The 23,136-nt window shown below is 43.1% G+C and overlaps 1 protein-coding gene across 1 annotated transcript; it reads left to right on the forward strand.

Annotated features, from left to right (window-relative positions):
* Nucleotides 1-15,862: 15,862 nt before the first annotated feature.
* On the forward strand, nucleotides 15,863-22,815 carry PSMD6 (proteasome 26S subunit, non-ATPase 6). The gene is made up of 8 exons (XM_074284200.1): nucleotides 15,863-16,212; nucleotides 16,795-17,000; nucleotides 17,273-17,418; nucleotides 17,780-17,999; nucleotides 18,100-18,208; nucleotides 19,951-20,119; nucleotides 22,339-22,416; nucleotides 22,530-22,815. Exons 1-8 carry the CDS (start codon nucleotides 16,068-16,070, stop codon nucleotides 22,624-22,626), a joined length of 1,170 nt encoding a protein of 389 aa, XP_074140301.1. The 5' UTR covers nucleotides 15,863-16,067; the 3' UTR covers nucleotides 22,627-22,815.
* The last annotated feature ends 321 nt before the right edge of the window (nucleotides 22,816-23,136 follow it).

Consider the following 23,136-nt stretch of genomic DNA (forward strand, 5'->3'; position numbering starts at 1 on the left):
CCTCTTTCACAGGGTTGTGAGAGTCAAATGAGATAATATATGTAAAGTATTTTGCAAACTTTGAAGTGCTGTGTAAATGTCAGCTTTCGCTCCTGCCAGGTGGATGTTGGCTAGCCTGGGTGTGTGTTCAGGGTTCTATTTGAATGAAAAGGGAGGATGCTTGAGATGGGCCCCGGATACTTCAAGGAAACAAATTCCTGAAAATAGACGGTAAGGAGAATGTACATTGCCGGAATTTAGACACGCAAATTTAAATACACACTGGGCTGGAGCCTCCATCTCCTACTCCCCACAAAAAAAGCACGTGTCTCCATTCCCAAATCAAAGTGGGCATTACTTCATTGGAACTCTAGCTCCTTTACTGCTTTTTCCATTAAATGTGCACTGAATCTTGCCTGAAGTCATGATTGCTGGATAATCTAAATTGGGCTAATTTTGGCTTCTCACTGGGAGTCGGAACGGATATATTTTTTTTATGAGCTGCAGTCAACAAGCAGACATTTTATGTCCTTTTCAGTATTGTTTTATTTATCTCAAATAGATGTTCTGGAGGATATAAATACCCACATACATATATACATATAAGTGCAATTGTGTAAATACATGCAAATATGTACAATTTAAATATATGTATGTACACCTAGAGATCAATGGACGTGAGTAGGTTTTGTTCATAGGAGGCTTTCAATAAAGAGCTAATAAATGAATGACCATGTTCAGGGCTCTGCAAGATCTCACCTTCTATAATAATCTTTTCCCTCTTCATTCTCTTAATTTTTCCTCTTTCCCCTCTTCATTCTCTTCTTTTCCCTCTTCATTCTCTTAATTTTAGTGGCTTTCCTTTGTGGATTATTTCCTGTTTAACCTGTAGTTTGTTTGTATGTAATTCTGATGCTGTCTTCCCCATTAGAGCGTGGGCTCCTTGAGAAAAGGGACTGGTTTTCTGTACCTCCGGTGCCTAGCACAGTGTCTGGCACATAGTCGGTGCAGAAGAAATGTTTGTTGATTGATTACATTCTAATGTTTAAGGCAGTGCGGATGGGTCAGAGAAACAAAGTGGCACAGAGACCTACATCTGGGGCGGAAAGGCCTTGGTCGGGGAGCCCTGCTGGTTCTCAGGCTGAGTGGAAAAGGCTCTCTCCCAGCACTCCACGCAGCTCTCCAGGCCTCTGGGTTACACACAGAGAGCTGACCTTCCTCGTGAATTTTCCTCAATGGCTACTCTGAAGAGCAATGAAAACACAGCCATGTTCAAAATCCCTGGCAACAATTTACGTTTTCCCAGTGCTGTACTGTAGGAAAGCGCTGTCTTCTAAATACCCCAGTGAGGACTCTGCCTGGAGGAGGAAACTCATGCTCAGGAGGTTATGGGGCTGGCCTCTGATTACAGTGAGCATTTGCTCTGGGGCCCCAGCCAGGGCTTCTGGATGCGTGCCTGCTGCCCATTCCCTTGTAACCAGGGGAAAAGAGTGAGGGAGGAAGGGAGGAAGGGAGGGAGGGAGGGAGGGAGGGAGGAAGGAAGGAGGGAGGGAGGAAGGGGGGAGGGAGGGAGGGAGGAAGGAAGGAAGGAGGGAGGGAGGGAGGAAGGGGGGGAGGGAGGGAAGGAGGAAGGAGGGAGGGAGAAGGGAGGGAGGGAGGGAGGAGGGAAGGAAGGAAGGAAGGAAGGAAGGAAGGAAGGAAGGAAGGAAGGAAGGAAGGAAGGAAGGAAGGAAGGAAGGAAGGAAGGAAGGAAGGAAGGAAGGAAGGAAGGAAGGAAGGAAGGAAGGAAGGAAAGGAAGGAAGGAAAGGAAGGAAGGAAGGGAAGGAAGGAAGGAAGGAAAGGAAGGAAGGAAGGAAGGGAAGGAAGGAAGGAAGGAAGGGAAGGAAGGAAGGAAGGGAAGGAAGGAAGGAAGGAAGGAAGGAAGGAAGGAAGGAAGGAAGGAAGGAAGGAAAGGAAGGAAGGAAGGAAAGGAAGGAAGGAAGGAAGGAAGGAAGGAAGGAAGGAAGGAAGGAAGGAAGGAAGGAAGGAAGGAAGGAAGGAAGGAAGGAAGGAAGGAAGGAAGGAAGGAAGGAAGGAAGGAAGGAAGGAAGGAAGGAAGGAAGGAAGGAAGGAAGGAAGGAAGGAAGGAAGGAAGGAAGGAAGGAAGGAAGGAAGGAAGGAAGGAAGGAGGAAGAAAGGAAGGAAGGAAGGAGGGAGGAGGGAGGAGGGAGGAGGGAGGAGGGAGGAGGGAGGAATCCCGGGCAGAAAAAAGCTGCTGAATGTTTAGTCCGGAAGACCGTAGTTCAGCCTCAGACGCCTCCCGGCTGCGTGACCCTGAACAAGTCACTTCAGTTCTGTCTCCCTCAGCCTCCTCATTGTGGAACGAGGCAGTAACCGCGGGGCTGGTGCACGGGTAGAGCAGGCAGTCGCCCGGAGCCCAGCGCGCTTGGCCCGTAGTGGGGCCGTCCGAACCCCGGCCGGTCATTACTCCCTCCGGTGGCGGTGCCCGCGGGCCTCCGTGGGCCCTCGGGCCCTCGCTCTCGGGGCAGACAGTGAGGCCCCGCGCCGCGCCCCTTTCTCTAGCTTTGGGGCGGCCCCCGCCCGCCGGCGGATCTGCCCCCGCAGTGCGGCCCCCGCAGCTCCGCGGGAGGGAGCGCCTCTCGCCGGCTCGCGCTCGCCCCTCTGGGGTCCTGGCCCGGCTCTCCTGGCTCCTGCTGTCTGCAAACGACCGGCTGGACATTGCTGCCCTCTACTGGCGGTTCCCGGAGACGCAGAACTCCAGGCTTCTGCAAAGATAACATTCTTTTTTTTTTTTTATTAATTAATTTTTTACAAAAACTTTATGCACGGGTAATTTTTCAGCATTGACAATTGCCAAACCCTTTGTTCTAATTTTTCCCTTCCCCCCGTCCCCTCCCCCAGATGGCAGGTTGACCCATACATGTTAAATATATTAAAGTATAAGTTAAACACAATATATGTACACGTGTCCAAACAGTTGTTTTGCTGCACAAAAAGAGTCGGACTTGGAAACAGCGCACCATCAGCCTGTGAGGAAATCCCAGATGCAGACGGACAAAACACTGAGCCCTTAGCTGGCGCGCATATGCGCACGTGTGTGTATGTATGTGTGCAAATATTGCCATAAACTAGAAATTTCACATCGTATCAAAGAGTGAAACTGACATGAGATATGTACATGCACTGTAAAGTGGAGTTCAACATAATCCCCTCATACCCTACAGGATTGTTTGCAAACTTTAAACTCAGTCCCAAGTGTCTGTGGAAATACCCCATGGACCGCGTGAGTGTTGAGGGAAGGGGGTTATTCTCTTGCTGTTGTGCTGCTGCGCTGGGTTTAGAGAGAGCAGAGACAAGAAGAAACGCTGAAAAATGGGTGGTGATGTCCACGGAAAAACGTTTGGAGATGGGGTGGGAAACGGGGGAAAGCTCGCGGGCCCCCTTGACAGAGAAATTTAGCATGCGGACAAGATAAGGCTGAAGCAGAGTGGAGGGCTAGGGCCGGAGGTCTGGGAGTGAGTCCGGGACTGGAGTGCGGCTGAGGCCCACAGCGCGCGGCCCACAGCGCGCGGCCCACAGCGCTCCCAAGTCAGGCTGAACCAGATTAAAATGTGGTTGAGAAATATTCAATACAATTTTTTAAAAGCACAATAAAGCATTTAAAAACTAACCTGGAGGGATCCTTATTGGCCCCATTTTCATTTGAGTTTGATACATCTGGGATTTTCTGGGCAAAGACCTTGGAATAACGTGCCATCTTTTTGTCCAGCTCCTTTTATAATTGAGGAAATTGACGTCAGCAGGGTTAATTGCCTTGCCCAGGATCATGCACTTAGGATCTAAGGCTAGATTTGCATTGGGGCCACTGTGCGGGTTCGCTGTAAATGACCCTGCAAAAGAAATGAAGAGGTGGTCACATAGGTAAGAAGAGCAGAAGGCTCTAGAAGGAATCAGGCACGTCGTATTTAGCTTGCAGTATGTAAAGATATAAGGAAACCACGGCACCTGATCAAAACTCCTTAAATGTCCAGCTAAAAAATAAAAACTAACAAATTTAAATATAGTCCCTTTCAAAGAAAATCTTACTTTTCTCTAAATGTCTTGGTTTGCTTTTATACAAAAGACCAGGGGTGACTCCAGAAAATGGCTCCAGAAAACCCCCTTCCCTTGGAGGAGGATTTACCTGTTCCGTTGTGGCGCTAGTACCCAGCTTACCCATGTATTTGTCTGCATGCCCATGGATGGCTGCAGTGATTTTAAATATGAAAAAGATAGGGGGTCTTACTGATCCCCCACCAGAGCGGTAAGGGGATTAATAGAATTCAGTGAGATAGGATTCCATTGCTTTGTAAAGAACTGAGATCATAGGCTACCAGAGGCTCTCAAACTACCGCGGGTGGGCGAGATGCTGCTCGCTGAGGAGGTTTATGCGGCCCACCGGAGACAGAGTGGGAGCTTTTGATTTTACCATAGTCCGGCCCTCCAGCAGTCTGAGGGGCAGTGAACTGGCCCCTATTTAAAAAGTTGGAGGACCACTGGGCTAGACCACAGGCTAAATCAAATCTGCTTAAGATAGCCCTTCTCCTCTTCTTCCTCCTCTTCACAGCTAATATTTATATAAGCTTTCAAATATAATCTCATTTGATGCTCACAGCAACCACAGAAGCAAGGTACAATTATTATTCTCACTTTACAGATGAGGAAACTGAGGCAGAGAGAGGTAAAGAGGTTTGTCCCTGTTCACCCTGCCAGAGTTTATTGTAGGATTTGAACTCAGACCCTCTGATTCCAAGTCTGACATTCTCTCTGGGATGGACACCTAGCGTCCTCCAGTTATTTATTGCAACAAACAAGTGCCACCTGGCAAGAGAACTGGAACCCTGAGAAAGCCGAGGTGAGTCGTGTTTTATCATGAGGTCTGGACCGAAGCACTTGAGCCCCATGCCGTGTGTCAGGAGGAACACGATGAAAGAGACGGAGACATTGAATATCATTTATCCCTCCAGAGTGTTCCTTTGGAAAGGCATAATTTAGGAGAGGGGGGAAATGAGCATGGTAAGTCAATTGATCATTATGCTACAATAACACGAAAGTCTGTGAATTCCAAGCAGATGTTCTATTTAAAGATCCCATTCTATGTGGTATAATCAATAACTGCCTCACAGAAAGGGTGTTGAAGTGAACAGAGATAACCGTGCACACAAAACATCCTTGGACGTATGTAAGGAAACTGTAATCAGTGCCTCTCACATAAAGTCTTAGAAATTCAATGAAAAAGCTGAAAGTGCATGTAATTAAAAGTGTGCATCACCATAGCAAGGCTGATAAAGTTAATTATACAGTAAGAAGAACATTTTTTAATGCAAGGAATATGGTGGTAATCACAGTCAGCAGCCCAGAGGTCCAGCGCGAGGAGCTGTGTACATTTTGCACACAGAGAAAGAGAGCAATTTTTAAAAACAGTGCATCCTTTTCAACCCAAATTACCTAACTTAAAGAGAGAACAAAAATGCTTGAAAGGAGGGGGAGGCGTGAACTGCCTGGAAGGATATCTAAATAAAACCAGGTTCAAGTGGAAATTGGCTTGTAACACTGATAAAGAAGGAACAAAATCCCATTTTTAAATAGGCCCCAGCATCAAGGACACTTGAACTGCAAAGAGCTTTATAGCAGAAGAGTGCATGCACTCATTTAACCCCTGGCCTTTTGGAATAAACACATTTTAATTTCCAAGGAACTATCTCAAAGAAAGAAGATACTGAGCATTTTTCTAGTACCTAGAATTTATTTCCTCTCAGAAGATGAAAAATGAATCCTTCACTTAGGCTTCTAGCTTTGAGAACAGTCATCACTTAATCCATTCAATTCTGTTTAATAGCTAGAATTACAAAATTGATTGGATGGACTGTTTTCTGGTCAATATCAGGCCAGTCAATCATTTACGAGCCTTTATTTTGATCAATAAGACAACCCAGTCAGAACAGCTTTTCAAAATGCTATTGATTTCTTAGCAATTAGTGGTAATAATAGCTAAAAAAAAATCCCAACAAGATTTGATCTGAAAAATGGTCTAAATGAGCAGCGTAGACGGACAGCAGGCATAATAGTTGTGATGATCAGCTTTGTCTCTGGAGTTTTGGTGGCTGGGGCTTCTTTGATTTAAGATGTTTTCAAAGTGTTAACTGGAGTTGAAAATCCATGGTATATACAAGGGGGTCTCAAAAGCTTTAAGCCTTAATAGTTCAAAATTGTTCTAAGAGTTTGGGGACAACTTTTATAACCTCAGCCTGAAAAAAATGAGGGAAAATTGTAAAATACTCAATATTCAGCCTTGTGTAATACTTGTTGTCAGTCTAGGACTCAGAACTGTGAACTAAATCTTTTATAAAACTTTATTAGAATGAAGAGATTTAGCAAATAAGTCTTCCTGGATGTGCAAATGAACACAAATGGAATGGTTTGCTTGTGGTGCCCCAATTGTAAGTCAGAATCATTGGAGGTGAAATTTATTACATTATCCAATATTTTGCTGCAGGGAAATTTCTTGATGTTTTATATGTATTTTTGGTGGTTGCTGCTGAATTCAATTTCTCTATTCCCCACCATTATGAAGTAACACATGACCCTTTTATATAAATTATGCAACATGAACTTGTAATAAAGCATGATTTGATTGGGAGAAGACTCTTGGGAGCGGGGTGGGAGAACAGAGAGTCACTGGTTGGAATATTCTAGTGAATGTATAAAGTCTTAGCTTATGAGTTACCCGGTGGGGAAGAGTAGGATATGTTCATACATGTTTAGTCCTGTGGGGCAACTGAATGTCTAACACACTGGTGTTTATAGCAGAATGCTGGGTATCATTTGGCAAACAACACTGCTGTTTCAAATTCCTTTTTCTCAAGCTTTTTATACAGTGTCTTTGATTTACATTCTCAGCATGTCCTGTGTGTCCATCCCATGAATTGCTTTGATTATATGTGTGGCGAGCTAACTTTTAAAACCCAGAAATGAACATTTATTTCTCTGATTTATAGGTTGTAAAATATTCAGTGGGCTCCTTACTTGTGTTAGCCTACTTACTGGCCCGATAGATGGGTCTTACCCATCCAGTGACATGGAGGAAATAACGCCATTCAACAGGTGGCTATTTTTGCTTAACAAATATATTCGGGATTGCTTCCAAGTCTTAATATATTGTTTGTTAGCCAAATCTACCCTTTGCTATGAGACCTCCTTCACTCGACAAAGAGCTCTCCTGCAAGAATCGGGATACAGAAGATGAACCTGGTGATTCTCACAGTAAGGATGAGCCTTTGAGGCTCTGGTGGGCCAGAAAAAAGCAATCAGCATTTATTAGGCACTTGTTGTATGTTAGGTCTTATGCTATGTACTGTGCATACAGATATAAGCAAAAGAGAAAGTCAGTCTGCCCTTGAGGAGTTTACATATATACATATATAATATATATATTATACATACATACATACATATATAAGAGGGAACGGAAAGATTGGGGTGGGGTTGTTGGTGGGAAAGGATCCCATGTCCAGGCCTAGTTTTGAAGTCCAGAAAGTTAAGGAGATCCAAAGGAAGGACATGAAGTTGGCTGAACTGGCTCCCTTTCCTGATAGAAGTCCCAGGAGGAAATCTGCATAGGGAGAAGGGGGCTGGCCTGGTGGAAGGATATTTCAGGGTGAAAAAGACTAGTTGGATGTTCTAGATCAAGAAGATCCCAGGCTTTAAAAGAAGGTCTACGAGACTGCGTCTGAGGCAAGTTTTAAAGCTCAGAAATGGTATTCAAATTGGGAGGGAAAAACAAGGCGATGCCCCATTGAAAATAGCTCACAGTGAGTCTTGAGGAGAGCTAAATGGCCTTGCTCAGGTTATTAAGTTGTCCAGAAGTCAAAATAAATTTTCATCTCCTGGATCAGAGAGTTTTAGCCTGGGGTCCAGGTATAGATTTCAAGACACCCATATACTTGAATGAGGAAAAAAATTGCATCTTTATTTTCACCAACCTTTGGTTTCTTTTATAATCATATGCATTTTATTTTAGTCATTTAAAGTTGTTCAGAGAAGGAATCTATGGGCCTCACAGACTGTCAAGGGGCTCCATAATACAGAAAATGTTAAGTGCTTCTGATGTAGACTAAAAGGGTAGAATCTTCTGCAAGAGGGCACCAAAATACATTGAAAGCATTGAACTTGAGGTATGTTCTTGGTTGTTTTAGAAAGGATCACAACTTGGACATACTAACTACAAGCTGCTTTATTTGTGAGTAGGACAAAAGAGATGGGAAAAAACACACATTAAAACAACACAATTGGACTGGAAGGAAATGGAGTAAACCAAGTCCTAGTTGAGAAAAGTTCCCTTCCTACCGCTGCCGTTCACCTGGGAGAAATGAAAGATTTTATCAGGCCAATGGATCCAAATGGTCTGGGCTTTCTTAATATGAAAAATAAAGTTCCAGGACAAAAGCTAAATGGAAGATAGTTGTGAGTTTTCAAATAATAGAAGTTACAAAAGATAAATATTTTGATAAGCAATTGAATGACAGTGATGGAACCTCATGGAAAGCCTTTAGAGAAATGACCAAGGCAGAAAATCCTCAAGAAATTGTCAAATGGTCTTCTCAAAGTCGCTAATTTAGGAAAAGGGATCGGCACTGAAGTATGAATTTGCTGGTAAAGGAGACTCTTTGCTAAGGACATTCAGAGTCAGGTTGACACTGACTCTGAAACATCTACTCTTGCAGAGTTTCCTAGAGCTCTGAGAAGTAATGTGTTCTTCCCAGGTCACACAGGTAACTTGTCTCAAAGATAAGATTTGAATCTAGGTCTCTCTGCTTTAAGGCTGCCTCTGTTCACTCTGCTATGCTACCTTCTCCATTCTTCATAGAAAATGCAAGATGCTATTTGAAATCAAATTTTCCGGCTTACTTTTGGATTCCTTATAACCTTGTGACAAATTTGAGGAATTATTGGACATATTGCTTCTGGAATTGGGAAGGCCTGATTTCAAATCCTGCCTCCAATATTTACTTGCTATATGATCTAAAATAACTTGCTTAGCCTCTTCCCACCTCAGTTCCCTCCTCTATAAAAAGATGAGGGCACATTTAATGGCTTCTAACGTACTTTCCAGCTCTAAATTATTGATTCTATTATCCTAAGAAATCTCCATTCCTTTTTTTTTTTTTTTTTTTTTTTTTTTTTTTTTTTTTTTTCCTGTGGCAAGTGAGATTAAGTGATTTATCCAGGGTCACATAGCTAGGAAGTATTATGTGTCTGAGGCTGGATTTGAACTCAGGTCCTCTTCAGGACCAGCACGCTATTCACTGCCCCATCTCTATTCTATTTAATTAGCATTTAGTAAGCGCCTTCTAGTGGCAAGGTGGTTGGTTCTAAGAATAAAAAACTAAAACAGCTCTTGCCCTCACAGAACTTCACATTCAACTCCAGAGACTATGGCATGTACACAGATCAGGAAATACAGGTGGTCTGAACAGAAAGTACCACTAGCAGCTGGGAGGGGGGGATGAGGAAAGAACTTATTTAAGAGGTGCTGTTGAAGGAGAGCTTTGAAGGAGTCTGGGAATTCTATGAGGCTAGATTGGGGAGACAGACTTTGAATGGCAGTAGGAGGTGGAATGTCAAGTTTGAAGAACAGCATACCAACCACACACAGAGTACGTGAAAGAGAGGAATGTGGAATAAATCTGGAAGAGTGGGTTGGAGCCACATTGCATAGGCTTTGAAGTGACAAGCAGGAGACTTTTTATTTTAGAGGTAATAGGAAGCCACCAAAGGTTCTTGACCAGGGTTTTGATCTGGGAAGCTTTGTGCCTTAGGAAAATGACTTTGGCAGACAGTGGAGAAAGAAGAGAATGAAAACAAGGAGACAAAGAGGTCCCTGCCTGCAAGGAGTCACCATCCAGTGGTGGAAGATGATACATGAAAAACAGACAACAATTGAAAGTTCATTGGGAGGAGGGGGAAGGAGATCATGAAGTCAAAGAAGAGCATCTGGGTAAGAAATTTTGAGATGCCTTCTTGGGGTGCCCTCCTTTAAAGGAGGATCTTTTAGAAGACAGAAGGAGAGGTTTCCCCAGTAGGCACAATTTAGATGATTTTAATGAGCATGCTTTTATTTAGAAGAAATAAAAAGATTTATTAGAACATAAAACTAGGATTCACCTGAAAATAGGCAGTGATGATCAATATGAAATGTTCTTGAAAATGAGGGAGAGTGAATTATATAGTCCCTTCTAACTTTGATTCTATATGAGATACATACAAAAAAATACTATATAATTCATTTTTTTTAGAGAGGAAACAAAAAGGAACCTTTTTTGACTTGTGTTATTTGGTCTTTGATTTTTTGCAGATGCCTTGGAGTCATCTTCCCTCCTTTCTTAAGAATAGAATTCCCCTTGATTCTAGTTTAACCAAATGTTGGCTTCCTCATCTAATTCAGTCACTCAAGATCTCATTCACCTATTTGAAAGCCAAGAACACCTACACTCCAATTCCCAGGTGTGGGACGGTTGAGTCTTTATTGAAGTGACATGTTGGTCTTTAAAACTCAGCCAAGCTCCTAGGCCCAAACCTCAGCTGGGCCTTCTCCAGCATCAGTTCAGCGAGTGGTCCCCTGTGAGCCAAATACACCAGATGACAAAGGTCTCATTACAAATTGTCCTAAGGCAGTCTGAAAGGCCAGTTCTAAGAATAAGGGTCAGTTCCCATACAGACTTCCTTCGGCTTCTGGACAATTCCCATAGCCAAAGGGGCAGCCATACCCTCCTGTCATGCTGACGTGCTGGAAGCCTACTTTCTAATTTCCTTAAGTAGAAATACAGCAGCATTTAATCAAAGTTAGTGAATAAGGGAAGTGTCTGTAATCTAGCAAGACTGACTTCTTCACGAACACAGAGTATTCATGTCCAAGTGAGCGCTGTCCATCGCATGGAGATTCTGTGATGAGTCCGGAAATGGACATACCAGGCAATGGATCTTTTATAATGCTAATCACCAAGAAATAGCTTCCATTTCTTCACTGAAGCCTTCCCTGATCTCCCGCTACTGATGCCAAAAGTGAGCTTTCTTTCCTCTAGGCTTAAATTATGTTACCACTAGTTTTTCTAGTAAGTCATCATGTTAACTCTATAGAGATTGAGAACGGGATCTATGATTCATTGGTATAGGCGATTCCCTGGGGAGGAAACTCCTTGTACCAAAGCAGGTCAGCATCTTCTCTAAAACTTAGAACCACTGAGGGAATACCAAGAAATTGTGATGTGCTCAGGGTCACACAGTGTCAGGTGGGACTTGAACTCAGATCTTTCTGGTTTCTACTTCACCATGCTTTGTCTCAGTCTCTTCTGAATCCTAATAATTTTAAGTGTGTCTGTCTGCCCATCTATTTTTCAATCCATCTCTGTCTATATTCCTATTTTCTATCCATCTAGCTCTTTATTGTTCTATCATCCATTTATCCATTCACATGTATTCATCCATATCTATATTTATCTTTCAATCCATCCATCTATCTCTTTTTATAATCCCTCTTATCTATCCAATCATATATCCGATGTATCATCCATATCTATTTATTTCTATCTTAAGATCCATCTATCTCTTTATCTATTTTCCTATCCATCTAGCCATCCATCCATTTATTTCCTTATCTTTCTTTTAATCCATCTATCCAGCTATATCTGTCTATTTGATATCTTGCTGCTGGACCAAGATGGCTCTTAAGGAGAAGGAAAAAAAAAAGCTGGTGATTTTGCACATCCCTTTATCACTTAAATCCAATTCACTCACACGTCATGGCATCATTTCATTGATGTCACGTTCCTCTTTGAGAACAAAGGACAAGCAACAATAATCTATCTCTTTATCTTTCTACTTATCCATCTACCTGTTATCTATTTATCTCTTTAACTATCAACCTATTTCTCTTTCCAACTATCCATCCCTATCTATCTTTTTATCCATCTATCCATGCACATTCATTTTTTTCTCTTCCATCCATCTATCATCTATCTAGCTATCCATCCATTTATCTACCCATCCATGCATCTATCATCTATCCATCTATCTATCCGTATCTATATGTCATCTATCACTCATATTCCTCACTACATCACTTCCTTCCTGAGTAACAAACCCAGATTTACTTGATGGCTCTTAGTAAACAACTTGCATACGGTAGGCGCCCTCCAAAAAATTTCATTGAATTGTTGACCTGAGAAAGAACTAAATCCAGGAATCTAGATGAGCTTGAGAACAGGAACTATCTTTTGTCTTTCTTTGTGTCCCTAGTAATTAGCATAATGCCTGGCACATAGTTGTAATAAATGCTTATGCTTATTGATTCACTGACTGACCTCATTATTGATAGTTAAATTCCTATCAGCTAAACCAAAAACATATAAGAGAGATGTTTAATCTCAGAAAAGAAATATGAATTGTTAAAGGTTAATTTTATTCATATTTATTAAGCACTCAATTTTCATGCAAGATTTTTTGGGGGAGGCAGGACTAGGAGGTCACAAAAATTTAGTTTCAAAGGCAATGAGGAAGGCGCCATCTGTTGGAATGACCTTTTTGTTTGTTTGCTTAGTTCCTTTGCTTGGAAAGACAAAATCATGGATCTCTGAAGGGCTAAGTGAGATCGGGCACCAGATCAAACTATATTATAAAGCAATAATCATCAAAACTATCTGGTTCTTGCTAAGACATAAAGTGTGGCACATCAGTGGAATAGATGTGGAATATAAGACACTATAACCCAGTGTTCGACAAACCCAAAGATCCCAGCTTTGGAGATAAAAAACTGCTGGGAAAACTGAAAATCAATAGGACATAAACTAATTATAGACCAATATATCAAAGTGTTTACTAAGATAAGATCAAAATGGGTGCCTGATTTAGACATAAAGAATGACATCATAATTGAATTAAAAGAACAAGGAATACCCTACATGTCAGATCTACGGGGAAGGGAAAAATTCATGACCAAATAAGAGAGAGAGATTATTACAAAATGTACAATAGATAATTTTAATTATATTAAATTTAAAAGGTTTTGTACAAACAAAAACCAATGGAATCAAGATTAGAAGGAGAGCTGAAAGCTGGGAGAACAATTTTACAGCCAGTGTATCTGATAAAGGCCTCGTTGCTCAAATATATAGAGAACTGAGTATTATAAGAATACAAGTCATCCCCCAACTGACAAATGGTCAAAGATTATGAACAGGCAGTTTTCAGATGAAGCCTAAGTTATCTAAAGGTAAATAAAGAAACGCTCTAAATCACTTTTGTTTATTTTTTTTTCATTGAGAAATTGTATATTTTTTTTATTAATTTTTATAATTATAACTTGTTTTTTTGACAGTACATATGCATAGGTAATTTTTTTTTTTACAACATTATCTCTTGTACTCCCTTCTGTTCTGAGTTTTTCCCCTCCTTCCCTCCACCCCCTCCCCTAGAGGGCAGGCATTCCCATACATATTAAATAGCTTATAGTATATCCTAGGTACACTATATATGTGCAGAACCGCATTTTGTTGTTGTTGTTGTTGCAAAGGAAGGATTGTATTCGGAAGCTAAAAATAATCTGGGAAGAGAAACAAAACAAAACAAAACAAAACAAAACAAAACAAAACAAAACAAAACAAAACAAAACAAAACAAAAAAATCAATGCTCACTCTTTTCCCAGTGTTCCTTTTCTGGATGTAGCTGATTCTGTCCATCATCACTTTTGTTTAGAGAAATGCAAATTAAAATAACAGAATTATCTTACACCTATTAGATTGACTAATATGACAGAAAAGGAAAGTGATAAACATGGGACGGGATGTGGGAAAATTGGGACACTAAGGCACCACTAGTAAGTAGCATTGTGAACTGATCCAACATTCTGGATTGTAATTTGGATCAGTGCCCAAAGGGCAACCAAACTGTGTATACACCTTGATCCAGCAAAACAACTTCTAGGTCTATATCCCAAAGAAATCATAAAAAAAAGGGAAATGGACCTAGATTGCAGAAGTATTTGTAGCAGTCCTTTTCATGATGGCAAAATATTAAAAATATGGGGGGTATCCATCAACTGGGGAATGACTTGTATTCTGTGGGATATGAGTGTAATGCAACAGGCCAATTTTAGAAAAGCCTTTAAGACTTGTCCAAACTGAAGCAAAGTAAAACGAGCAGAAGCAGGAAAACATTGTTCACAACATCAGCAGCACTGTGTATGATCAACCATGGATGACAGTTCTTTTCAGCAACACAGCGATCCAAGCCGGGTACAGAGGAAAATAGTACCCCTCTCCAGACAAAGAATTGGGCTCTGGATGCAGATTGAAGCCCATTTTTAAACTTACTTTATTCTTCCTTTTTTTTCCTTTTGCTGTTTCTTCTTTCACAACTGTGACCAATATGGAGTGACATGATAGCACACATACAAACTAGATGAAACGGCCCCATCTTCAGAAGAGGGGAAGAGAAAGGAAGGAAAAATGTAAAAATGAATGTTAACCCTAAATGAATGTTAATGTATGGGACTACCTGCCAGCTAGAGGAGGGGGCAGGGGAAGGAGGGGAAAAGTTGGAACAGAAGGTTTCGCAATTGTCAGTGCTGAAAAATTACCCATGCATGTGTTTTGTAAATAAAAAGCTATAATAAATTTTATTATATAATTTATTTATTATGTAAATTATAATAATTTTTTTAAAAAAATTTTAAAAACTGGAAAAAATGAATGTTAAAATGTTTTTGACGTGTAACTGGGGGGAAAATACTATATATAAACAAACAACAAATAAATAAGCAGGCTGAGGAACAGTTAATGTGGTATCGCAGTCCGACAAGTCCAGGAGAAACGTCCGGAGCGGAGCGGAGGTCAGTGCCCAGGATTCACTGGTCTGAGGCAGACTTGGAGGCTGTCAGACGCGAGAACTCGTGGGGAACCCCGGCCAGATCCGGCGGTCCCCAGGTTTGTCAGTGTCACACCCCAGCTCCGGACCGCGCGCTTTCCCAGGCTCGGGGGGATGGGCGGTGCCCGCGCTTTCCCAGGCCCCGGCGGTAAATTTGCTCCCGGCCTTCCTCGGGATGCTTTGGGCCACGTGGTCAGATCCCTTCAGTGAGGGTGAAAGCCGCAGTAAGATCAGTTACCTCGTTGACAGTAAGTTACTTAACACGAAGAGGCCACAAGCAAAGCATCAAAGCAGGCAGAGCTGGTCCGAGGCTCTCCTTTTGCAGATGAGGGTGCACCTAAGCGAAATCAGGATTAAAACAAATAACCCCGTCATTCTGGGGACGCCAGCCCGGGGAGGAGCTAAGTGCTGAAAGCAGGATTTGAACCCGGGCCCCGGGCCCAGGCTGCTCCCGTCTTTACTTTTGACTCTGACCCGCGCATCTTCCGGTTTCTGTTAACCTACAAGGCTTTTTTTTCCCCCAGCACACGATCTATGGTCCTACTGATGTGCCCCTCCCCTTCCTCTGTCTGCCTCAGTTTCCCCTTCTGTAGTAGACGCTACAATGGATCGAGCACCGGGCCTGGAGTCATGAGTTCAAGTCCTGGTTCAGACACTTCCTAGCTGTGTGATACTGGGCAAGTCACTTCCGCCTTTTGCCTCAGTTTCCTCATCTGCCAAATGGGCTGCAGAAGGAATCCTAATGAATTTACCGAGAAAACCCCAGGGGGGTCCCGAAGAGTCGACACCAAAGTAGATGAGACCAGCCCCTCGCCCCAGTTCCAAGTCTGGGATCCGGCTTCCCCGCTGGTCCCCTCCCACTCTGTGAAATGACGTCAGATTCCCACCTCCACCGGGTGCCCCTCACGGCGCTCCTCCCAGCTGGGCTGGGGAGAGAGGGAGGGACGGCGGCCGTGGCTGCGGCTGCGCAGTGCCGGCGGGACCCGGTAGGGGACGCTGCAGGCGGCCGGGCTCGAGCCGGAAGTCAGGGCGCGCGCGCCGCTTCCGTTTCCCTCCGCCGGCAGTGTCAGTGCAGGCCCCGGCCGCCGCCGTACTTGTTGTGTTCGTGGTCCCGGATCCGCCGCCGCGATGCCGCTGGAGAACCTGGAGGAGGAGGGCCTGCCCAAGAACCCGGACCTGCGCATCGCGCAGCTGCGCTTCCTGCTCAGCCTGCCCGAGCACCGCGGAGACGCGGCCGTGCGCGACGAGCTCATGGCGGCCGTGCGCGACAACAGTGAGCGAGCCCCGGCCCGGCCGGCACTCGGGCCCGGGGAAGCACCGAGGCCAGGCCCCGCCCCTGACTCAGCATGTCCGGGCTGTTCCCCGCCCCCGCCCTGTCAGGCCGCTTTAACTTACAGATGGGGAAACCGAGTCCCGGGGAGGGAGGGGCACCCCGGGCTCTCCTGTGACAGATGGGGAAACCGAGTCCCGGGGAGGGAGGGGCACCCCGGGCTCTCCTGCGCAGGACGGTGGGGGCCGGTCCGTTTGACAGATGGGGAAACCGAGTCCCGGGGAGGGAGGGGCACCCCGGGCTCTCCTGCGCAGGACCGTGGGGGCCGTTCCGTTTGACAGATGGGGAAACCGAGTCCCGGGGAGGGAGGGGCACCCCGGGCTCTCCTGGGCAGGACCGTGGGGGCCGTTCCGTTTGACAGATGGGGAAACCGAGTCCCAGGATCACGTAGAGCAAACACGACAGGTGGGCAAGGGGCGGAATTTGATCCCAGAGCCCCCACTTCAGGCAGGCGGTGCCATGCAGAAGTTCAGGGTCCCCAGGCGGGGAGGGCAGCCCTCACGCGCCCCTGTCCTCTCCTTTCAGATATGGCCCCGTATTATGAAGCACTGTGCAAGTCCCTTGACTGGCAGATGGATTCGGAGCTTTTAAGCAAAATGAAGAAGGCCAATGAGGAGGAGTTGAAGCGCTTGGATGACGAACTGGAAGACGCAGAAAAAAACCTGGGGGAGAGTGAGATCCGAGACGCGATGATGGCCAAGGCCGAGTACCTGTGCCGCATCGGGGATAAGGTCGGTGGGGAGGGGCCTGGAGAAGGTTATGAGGTAATCCCAGAGGTAGCCTTGATGTCACGGGGACATGGCCACGGGAGGTTCACTGGAGGCTCGGGCTGTCACTCACACTGCCTCGGCGCAGCGTTTTGTGAACGTTTGTTAGATAGTTCTGGAAGTGGGATCGCTCAGAATGTGCAGAAGTTACTCTTTGAGGAGGCGGTAAACTTAATCGGATTCTTTTTTACTTTCCACGCGTGCTTGTTTAACCTGAGTAATGGTCCTTTTGACAGGAAGGAGCTCTGACCGCCTTTCGCAAGACATATGACAAAACGGTGGCCCTGGGTCACCGCTTGGATATCGTGTTCTACCTCCTGCGGATTGGCTTATTTTACATGGACAATGATCTCATCACACGGAACACCGAGAAGGCCAAAAGGTATCATTCAGACATGGGGTCCGGCCGCCAGCAGCCCTTCTCCCACAAGTGCAGCAGACATGTTGGGGGGGGGGCGGGCGCATGGAAGCCTGCCCATTGTCTCATTCGTAAAAGCAGAAAATTTCAGTAAAATAAAACGGAAACAGTTAATGTACTTTTGCTAATAAGATTCTGACAGATAATCAGGAGGAATTTTCTTATTCTCTTTGTTACATCGTGTAAGTATATAGTTTTCAAGTGCTCCCTTAATTAAATGAGGTGAGATGATTTGTAACTTTTAGCAGCTATTGTGGAACTGTTCATTTGATTTTCTCTATGATGAATAAGTGGGTTACGATCTCTTAATATTTCTTGTTTTAAGTCTAATAGAAGAAGGAGGTGACTGGGACAGGAGAAATCGCCTAAAGGTGTATCAAGGTCTTTACTGTGTGGCTATTAGGGATTTTAAGCAGGCGGCTGAACTCTTTCTTGACACCGTTTCAACATTTACGTCCTATGAACTGATGGATTACAAAACGTTTGTCACATACACTGTCTACGTCAGCATGATTGCTCTAGAAAGACCTGATCTCAGGGAAAAGGTAAGTGAGGAAACCTGCTTTAAAACTTTTTCCTTCTTTCCTCTTCACATTTGAAAAAGCTGATGGTCAACAAAAACATTAGTTTGTTTTACTGTTTTAGGTCATTAAAGGAGCAGAAATCCTGGAAGTCTTGCACAGCTTGCCCACAGTCCGACAGTACCTCTTTTCCCTGTATGAATGTCGTTACTCAGTCTTCTTCCAGTCATTGGGTAAGAATGTAGCCTTCATTCTGCTGCTGGTTAATTCCTCTAAGCAGCTCCTTTAAGGTGACAAAGCAGCCTGCATTTGCAGATTTCTCTGTGCATCTCTATGGAATCTCTGTTCTGCTTTGAGTAGTAGAGAGTACGGAGCCCAGAGACTCGGGGAGCAGGCTCACAAATCAATTATTAAGCCATTTCTGGTGATAGTGCCTTTTGAGGGGAAGAAAAAGGGAAATCCTTAATCTTGGTGAGAGGTGGGGTTCACTGAGCTCTTAATTATTCTGAGATTGACTTTTTATGTTGCTGTGAAATGTCTTGGGTTTTAAATAATGTTCAAGAATCGTACTGTAAAAATTGCCGGTCATTATATCCACCTGTCATGTTCTGAGCCTTGGGCATGGTGTTCATATAGTCCTCGGAGAGAAGCAGCCCTTTGGATTTGAATAGTGTATTTTTAAACTTGGGGCAAAATTATTTTGTAATAGTTTTATCCCTTCCTCTTGCTGATGTCCGTCCTGAGAGCTCATTACGATGTGTGGAGCCGTTGACTTTTATATTGAGTAGTTCTGCTATGATGGTCTTTTTATTTCTCATTTCTGTTTTTATTACTTTGCCTCCTTTCTGGCTATGAATGGACTGCCTCCTGACTTGCCATTTTAAGCTGGGGGGGGGGGGTGTAGATCCCAAATAGCCAGTTTGTTAGACTTGTCCATAAAAGTAACCATGGCCCAAGCGAGAGCTAGGGGAACTCTCTTGTGGGCAGAGCCTGTGAGTGATGAGGATGAGGATGGTCTGATATAAACTTTGGCCTCCTGGTGGTGTGCTGTAGCTTGTTGGGTTCCTCTTTCCCCTGTCAGAGAGTATTCCTGGGCTTCTTGTTACTGGGGGTAGGAGGAGAGAATAGACAGGGTCCCGAGCCTCCTTGTGCCTCTGCCAGGAATGGCGATCCTGGGATAAGTGAAGCTCCCTGGGCCTCATTCTCTGTATTTATAAATGATCTGTAAGGTCCTTTTAGACTTGGAGATCTGAGACCTTTCCTGTTGTTCTCTGGTTGTGAAGGACCCTTGCTGCCTGCTCCCATTGGCCAATTACCAGGAACAGTGTCAAAGGATATCAGACCAATTAGTAACTTGTTTGTGACAGTTTTCAAGATACAAGTCATAAAGTGACTGACTTGATTTTGATCCCCAAGGAAGACTTTCTAATCATGGGCTGATGCCAGATTCTTTAAATTATTTGCTCTTATTCTCACTAATCAAGCCTTCTGTTATTATGCTCCTTGCCCCCTGTGCTGCTCTCAGTTTCCATGGAGGTAAGAATTGGAAGCTGAATTGGAGAATTTGGAGTTGCTTAAGCTACCATAGAAACCAGTTTTTGAATGAGGTAAAAGTGTTAAATTAGAAAGAGATGTTCATATTTTTTTTCTTATCTCAGTAGTTGGAGGAGGCTCTTGTTAGTAAGATGTGGCTCATCTCAGAGGCCGAGTCTGAAATGAGTGTTTCTGAGCTATGCGCCCTCTGGGACCCACTGAAGTCCATGTTTTACAGACTTAGAGAACGTTGGCGTGACAGAATGAACCCAGGTTACGATTTTATGCGTCTTCTCATGCTCCATCACCAGACCCCAAGCTCATCAGAGGCCTGGCCTTTCCTTCCTTTCCATTTTACATCAGGTTCTTGTCGGCCCATTTATTAGGGGACACAAATGGCCAGGAATTGTGTGCTTAAAATGCTTTCTTTGGTTTGTTGCAGCGATTGTTGAGCAGGAGATGAAAAAAGACTGGCTCTTTGCACCTCATTATCGATACTACGTCCGAGAGATGAGAATCCACGCGTACAGTCAGCTCTTGGAGTCCTACCGGTCACTGACACTAGGCTACATGGCAGAAGCTTTTGGAGTCGGTGTGGAGTTCATAGACCAGTAAGACAGACAAATTTAACATTCTTAGTGGAGGCCGCTCGCTGCAGATTAGTCAGAACTGCTTAAAGTCATGCTTGTCCTTACACCCTTTTGCTGCCACACTCCATTTTCTTGCCCCAATACCAAATTTGGAGAAAAAAAAAAAAAAATTGAATAATTTGTCTAATATTTTTAAAAATCTTGTCCAAAGAGCTCTACTAACATTTCCATCATGTAGAAGGAATCATATGCAAAGAAACTGACTTATGGAGAGGTTTGGGCTAGCCTGAAATTATAGGATAGATGGTTCAGATGATCAGCTCTCACAGCTCCTATCCTTTTGCTATGTATGAAGTGATACTGCTTCTCCCAATTCTCTCTGCTTTCTCTGCAGCACCCACTTAGCTGTAGAAATGCCAGCTGGGTGGCACAGTGGGCAGAGTACTGGAGTCGGGGTAAGGCCTGCTTCAGAGTCTTTCTGGCAGCGTGTCCCTGTGTCAGCCTTAACGTGGGGCTGTTGTGAGGATCAGCCGGGAAGATAGAAAAGTCTTTGTGAATCTTAAAAGCATTATACAAATGGAAACGTAGTGTTAGTGCTGATCACAAGAAGTGGACTTTTTTTGTCTTAGCATAAGAGTGAGGCTGCCAGCTGGTGTGAAAAATGCCCGATGGGGTATCTTAACCAAGAGCTGCTCCCTGAATAGGGAGGGAGTACTGTAGTCAGTGCCCAGACTGGTTGGGAGACATGATGCCATTCTCGGCGACACACTGGCTCTGACACTTTGGATCCCTTGATTTTTTATCTGTTGCAAAATGGTCATGTGAGCACTGCCTACTTTAATTTAAGGGCATTTGGAAATCAAATGAAATCGTGAATCGAAATTGATTTATTTGCATTTTGTATAACTCATTCTTGCATATCCTCCACAAACACTGATATCCTGATGCAGTTTGCAATTTTTGACTGCTTTGGTTGATAGCAGGTTGCAGTATGGGGCCTACCTTGGGATTCAAAAGCTTTTTTTATTTCAATCTAGAAGGTATTGGTTTTTCAGTAGCAATGAAAATGAGACCAAATTCCTTATTGATGGTAAAGAGGAGACTGTTAACTCTTGGGTCAGTAGAGAAGAGACTGATGGTTGGCTAGACAGGAATTGTGGGCAGTAGCAAACAGATTTTCCTGTTTCTTTGCTCAGTGGGAAAGGAGAGGTGTTTTGTTTCCTATGTTTTATTCAACTGTTCCTAGATGGCAACTGTTTTTGAAATTTTGCTTTATATTTGTGCCGGGTTACTTAGTTGTGGTGATATTTAAATCTAGCCACAGGGAAAGTTCCATCAGGTAACATTTCCCATGTGTTGTAATCATAGAATAATATCTCTAAGTGGATTTTTCCATGCTGAGCTGACCTTTTGATTTAGCTAAAGTTTAAAGTGTATGACTCAAAATCACTTATCCAGAAAACTAATACAAGCAAGTATTTAGAGGGCAGTGTAGAATTATTAATGCTAAGTCTTTGTCATATTTGAATAGTGTTTTAGGAATTAGATTTTTTTTTTTTTTTTTTTTTTAATGTAAGAATGGGCCAAACCATTAACAGTTAAAATTTTTTTTTTACATTTCCCTCTACTTCCTTTGATGTGGTAATTGATTATAAAATGAATGCAGTATTTGATTCCTATGTGCAAATTTAGCGTAGTAGGAAAATTCCTACTTTTTTTTTTTTTTTTAAATCACAGACACTTGTTTTTAGTGTGTGAAATTACTGGGCCCATTTTAATGTTAGGACTTTTTAAATAGCAAAAAGTTTAAAAAGTCCTTACTGTTGTGTAGGGTCTTGTGTGAGATAGGCCCTTGTATTATGAAAATGTATTACTAGAAAAGCAGCTGAACTGTGGTCCCAATGGCCAGAAGCCATACCCTTGTGTGGGTTAATTATGGTGTGTTGCATAGATGAAGTGTTCAGATTTCTGCTTGGTCTGGTCTTTTTCCTCAAATATTCCAAATATAGGAATTATTAAGCTATAATAATAATAATAATAATAATAATATTAATATAATAATATATAATAATAGGCAGTACTAAAGTGAGTCGATATTAACATATTTTTTAAAGATAATTTTTTTTGATGCTGCAACTCCAAAATTAAATCAATAGCACTTTTAAACTAGCTTTGACAGTGCAGTAACTTTTCTAAGAAATGTCAGCATTTTTATTAATACTTTGTTTCACCTCCATCAGGGAACTTTCCAGATTTATTGCAGCTGGAAGACTACACTGCAAAATAGATAAAGTAAATGAAATTGTGGAAACCAACAGGTAACGTGGCCTTCTAGTGTTCAGTTAGAATGATTAAATCAGCAAAATTTTAATGACAGAAAGCCATTTTCGTGCTGTGATATAAGGAAATGGATGTTTTTGTTTTTGAACAGACCAGATAGCAAGAACTGGCAGTACCAGGAAACCATCAAGAAAGGAGATCTGCTGTTGAATCGAGTTCAGAAACTTTCCAGGGTGATTAACATGTAAGACTCCAGGAAAGCGTCTACACACAAAGGGATAGGAGATAGTTTATAAGGTTTGACAAATCTTCTGACTATCTTGTTGGAATGAAGGTGCCCTTTAATGATAAATACTTGGAAATTTTATAGTCCATTTCATTATGTAAACAATTCAGCTGTAAAAAAAAAAAAATAAAGGATACATTTTTGGTTTCAGTATTATCTTTGAAGATTTAACTATTGCTATAATATGTTTAAATTGAATATGCTAAATAGAAGTTGCCCCTCCCCCTGACTATTTAAGAAATTAAAAAAACTAAAAGCAAATGTGGCTGGTAACTCACTGCCAGTCAGTTTTTTAAACTGAGGGCACAGTCAAGGTCTGCCACCAGGATACCCAATGGATTCTGGCCTTTCAAGGTACCATGTTGCTTCTTTAGGTTTCTTCAGTATTAACAGATTACTGGCTCCCTAGAGGATAGTTACTGTCCTCTACCTGGCCAGTTTTTGGGAAGTACACACTGAAAGTGGACTTCTT

Source organism: Sminthopsis crassicaudata, chromosome 1 (assembly GCF_048593235.1).
Source record: "Sminthopsis crassicaudata isolate SCR6 chromosome 1, ASM4859323v1, whole genome shotgun sequence".
NCBI lineage: Eukaryota > Metazoa > Chordata > Mammalia > Dasyuromorphia > Dasyuridae > Sminthopsis > Sminthopsis crassicaudata.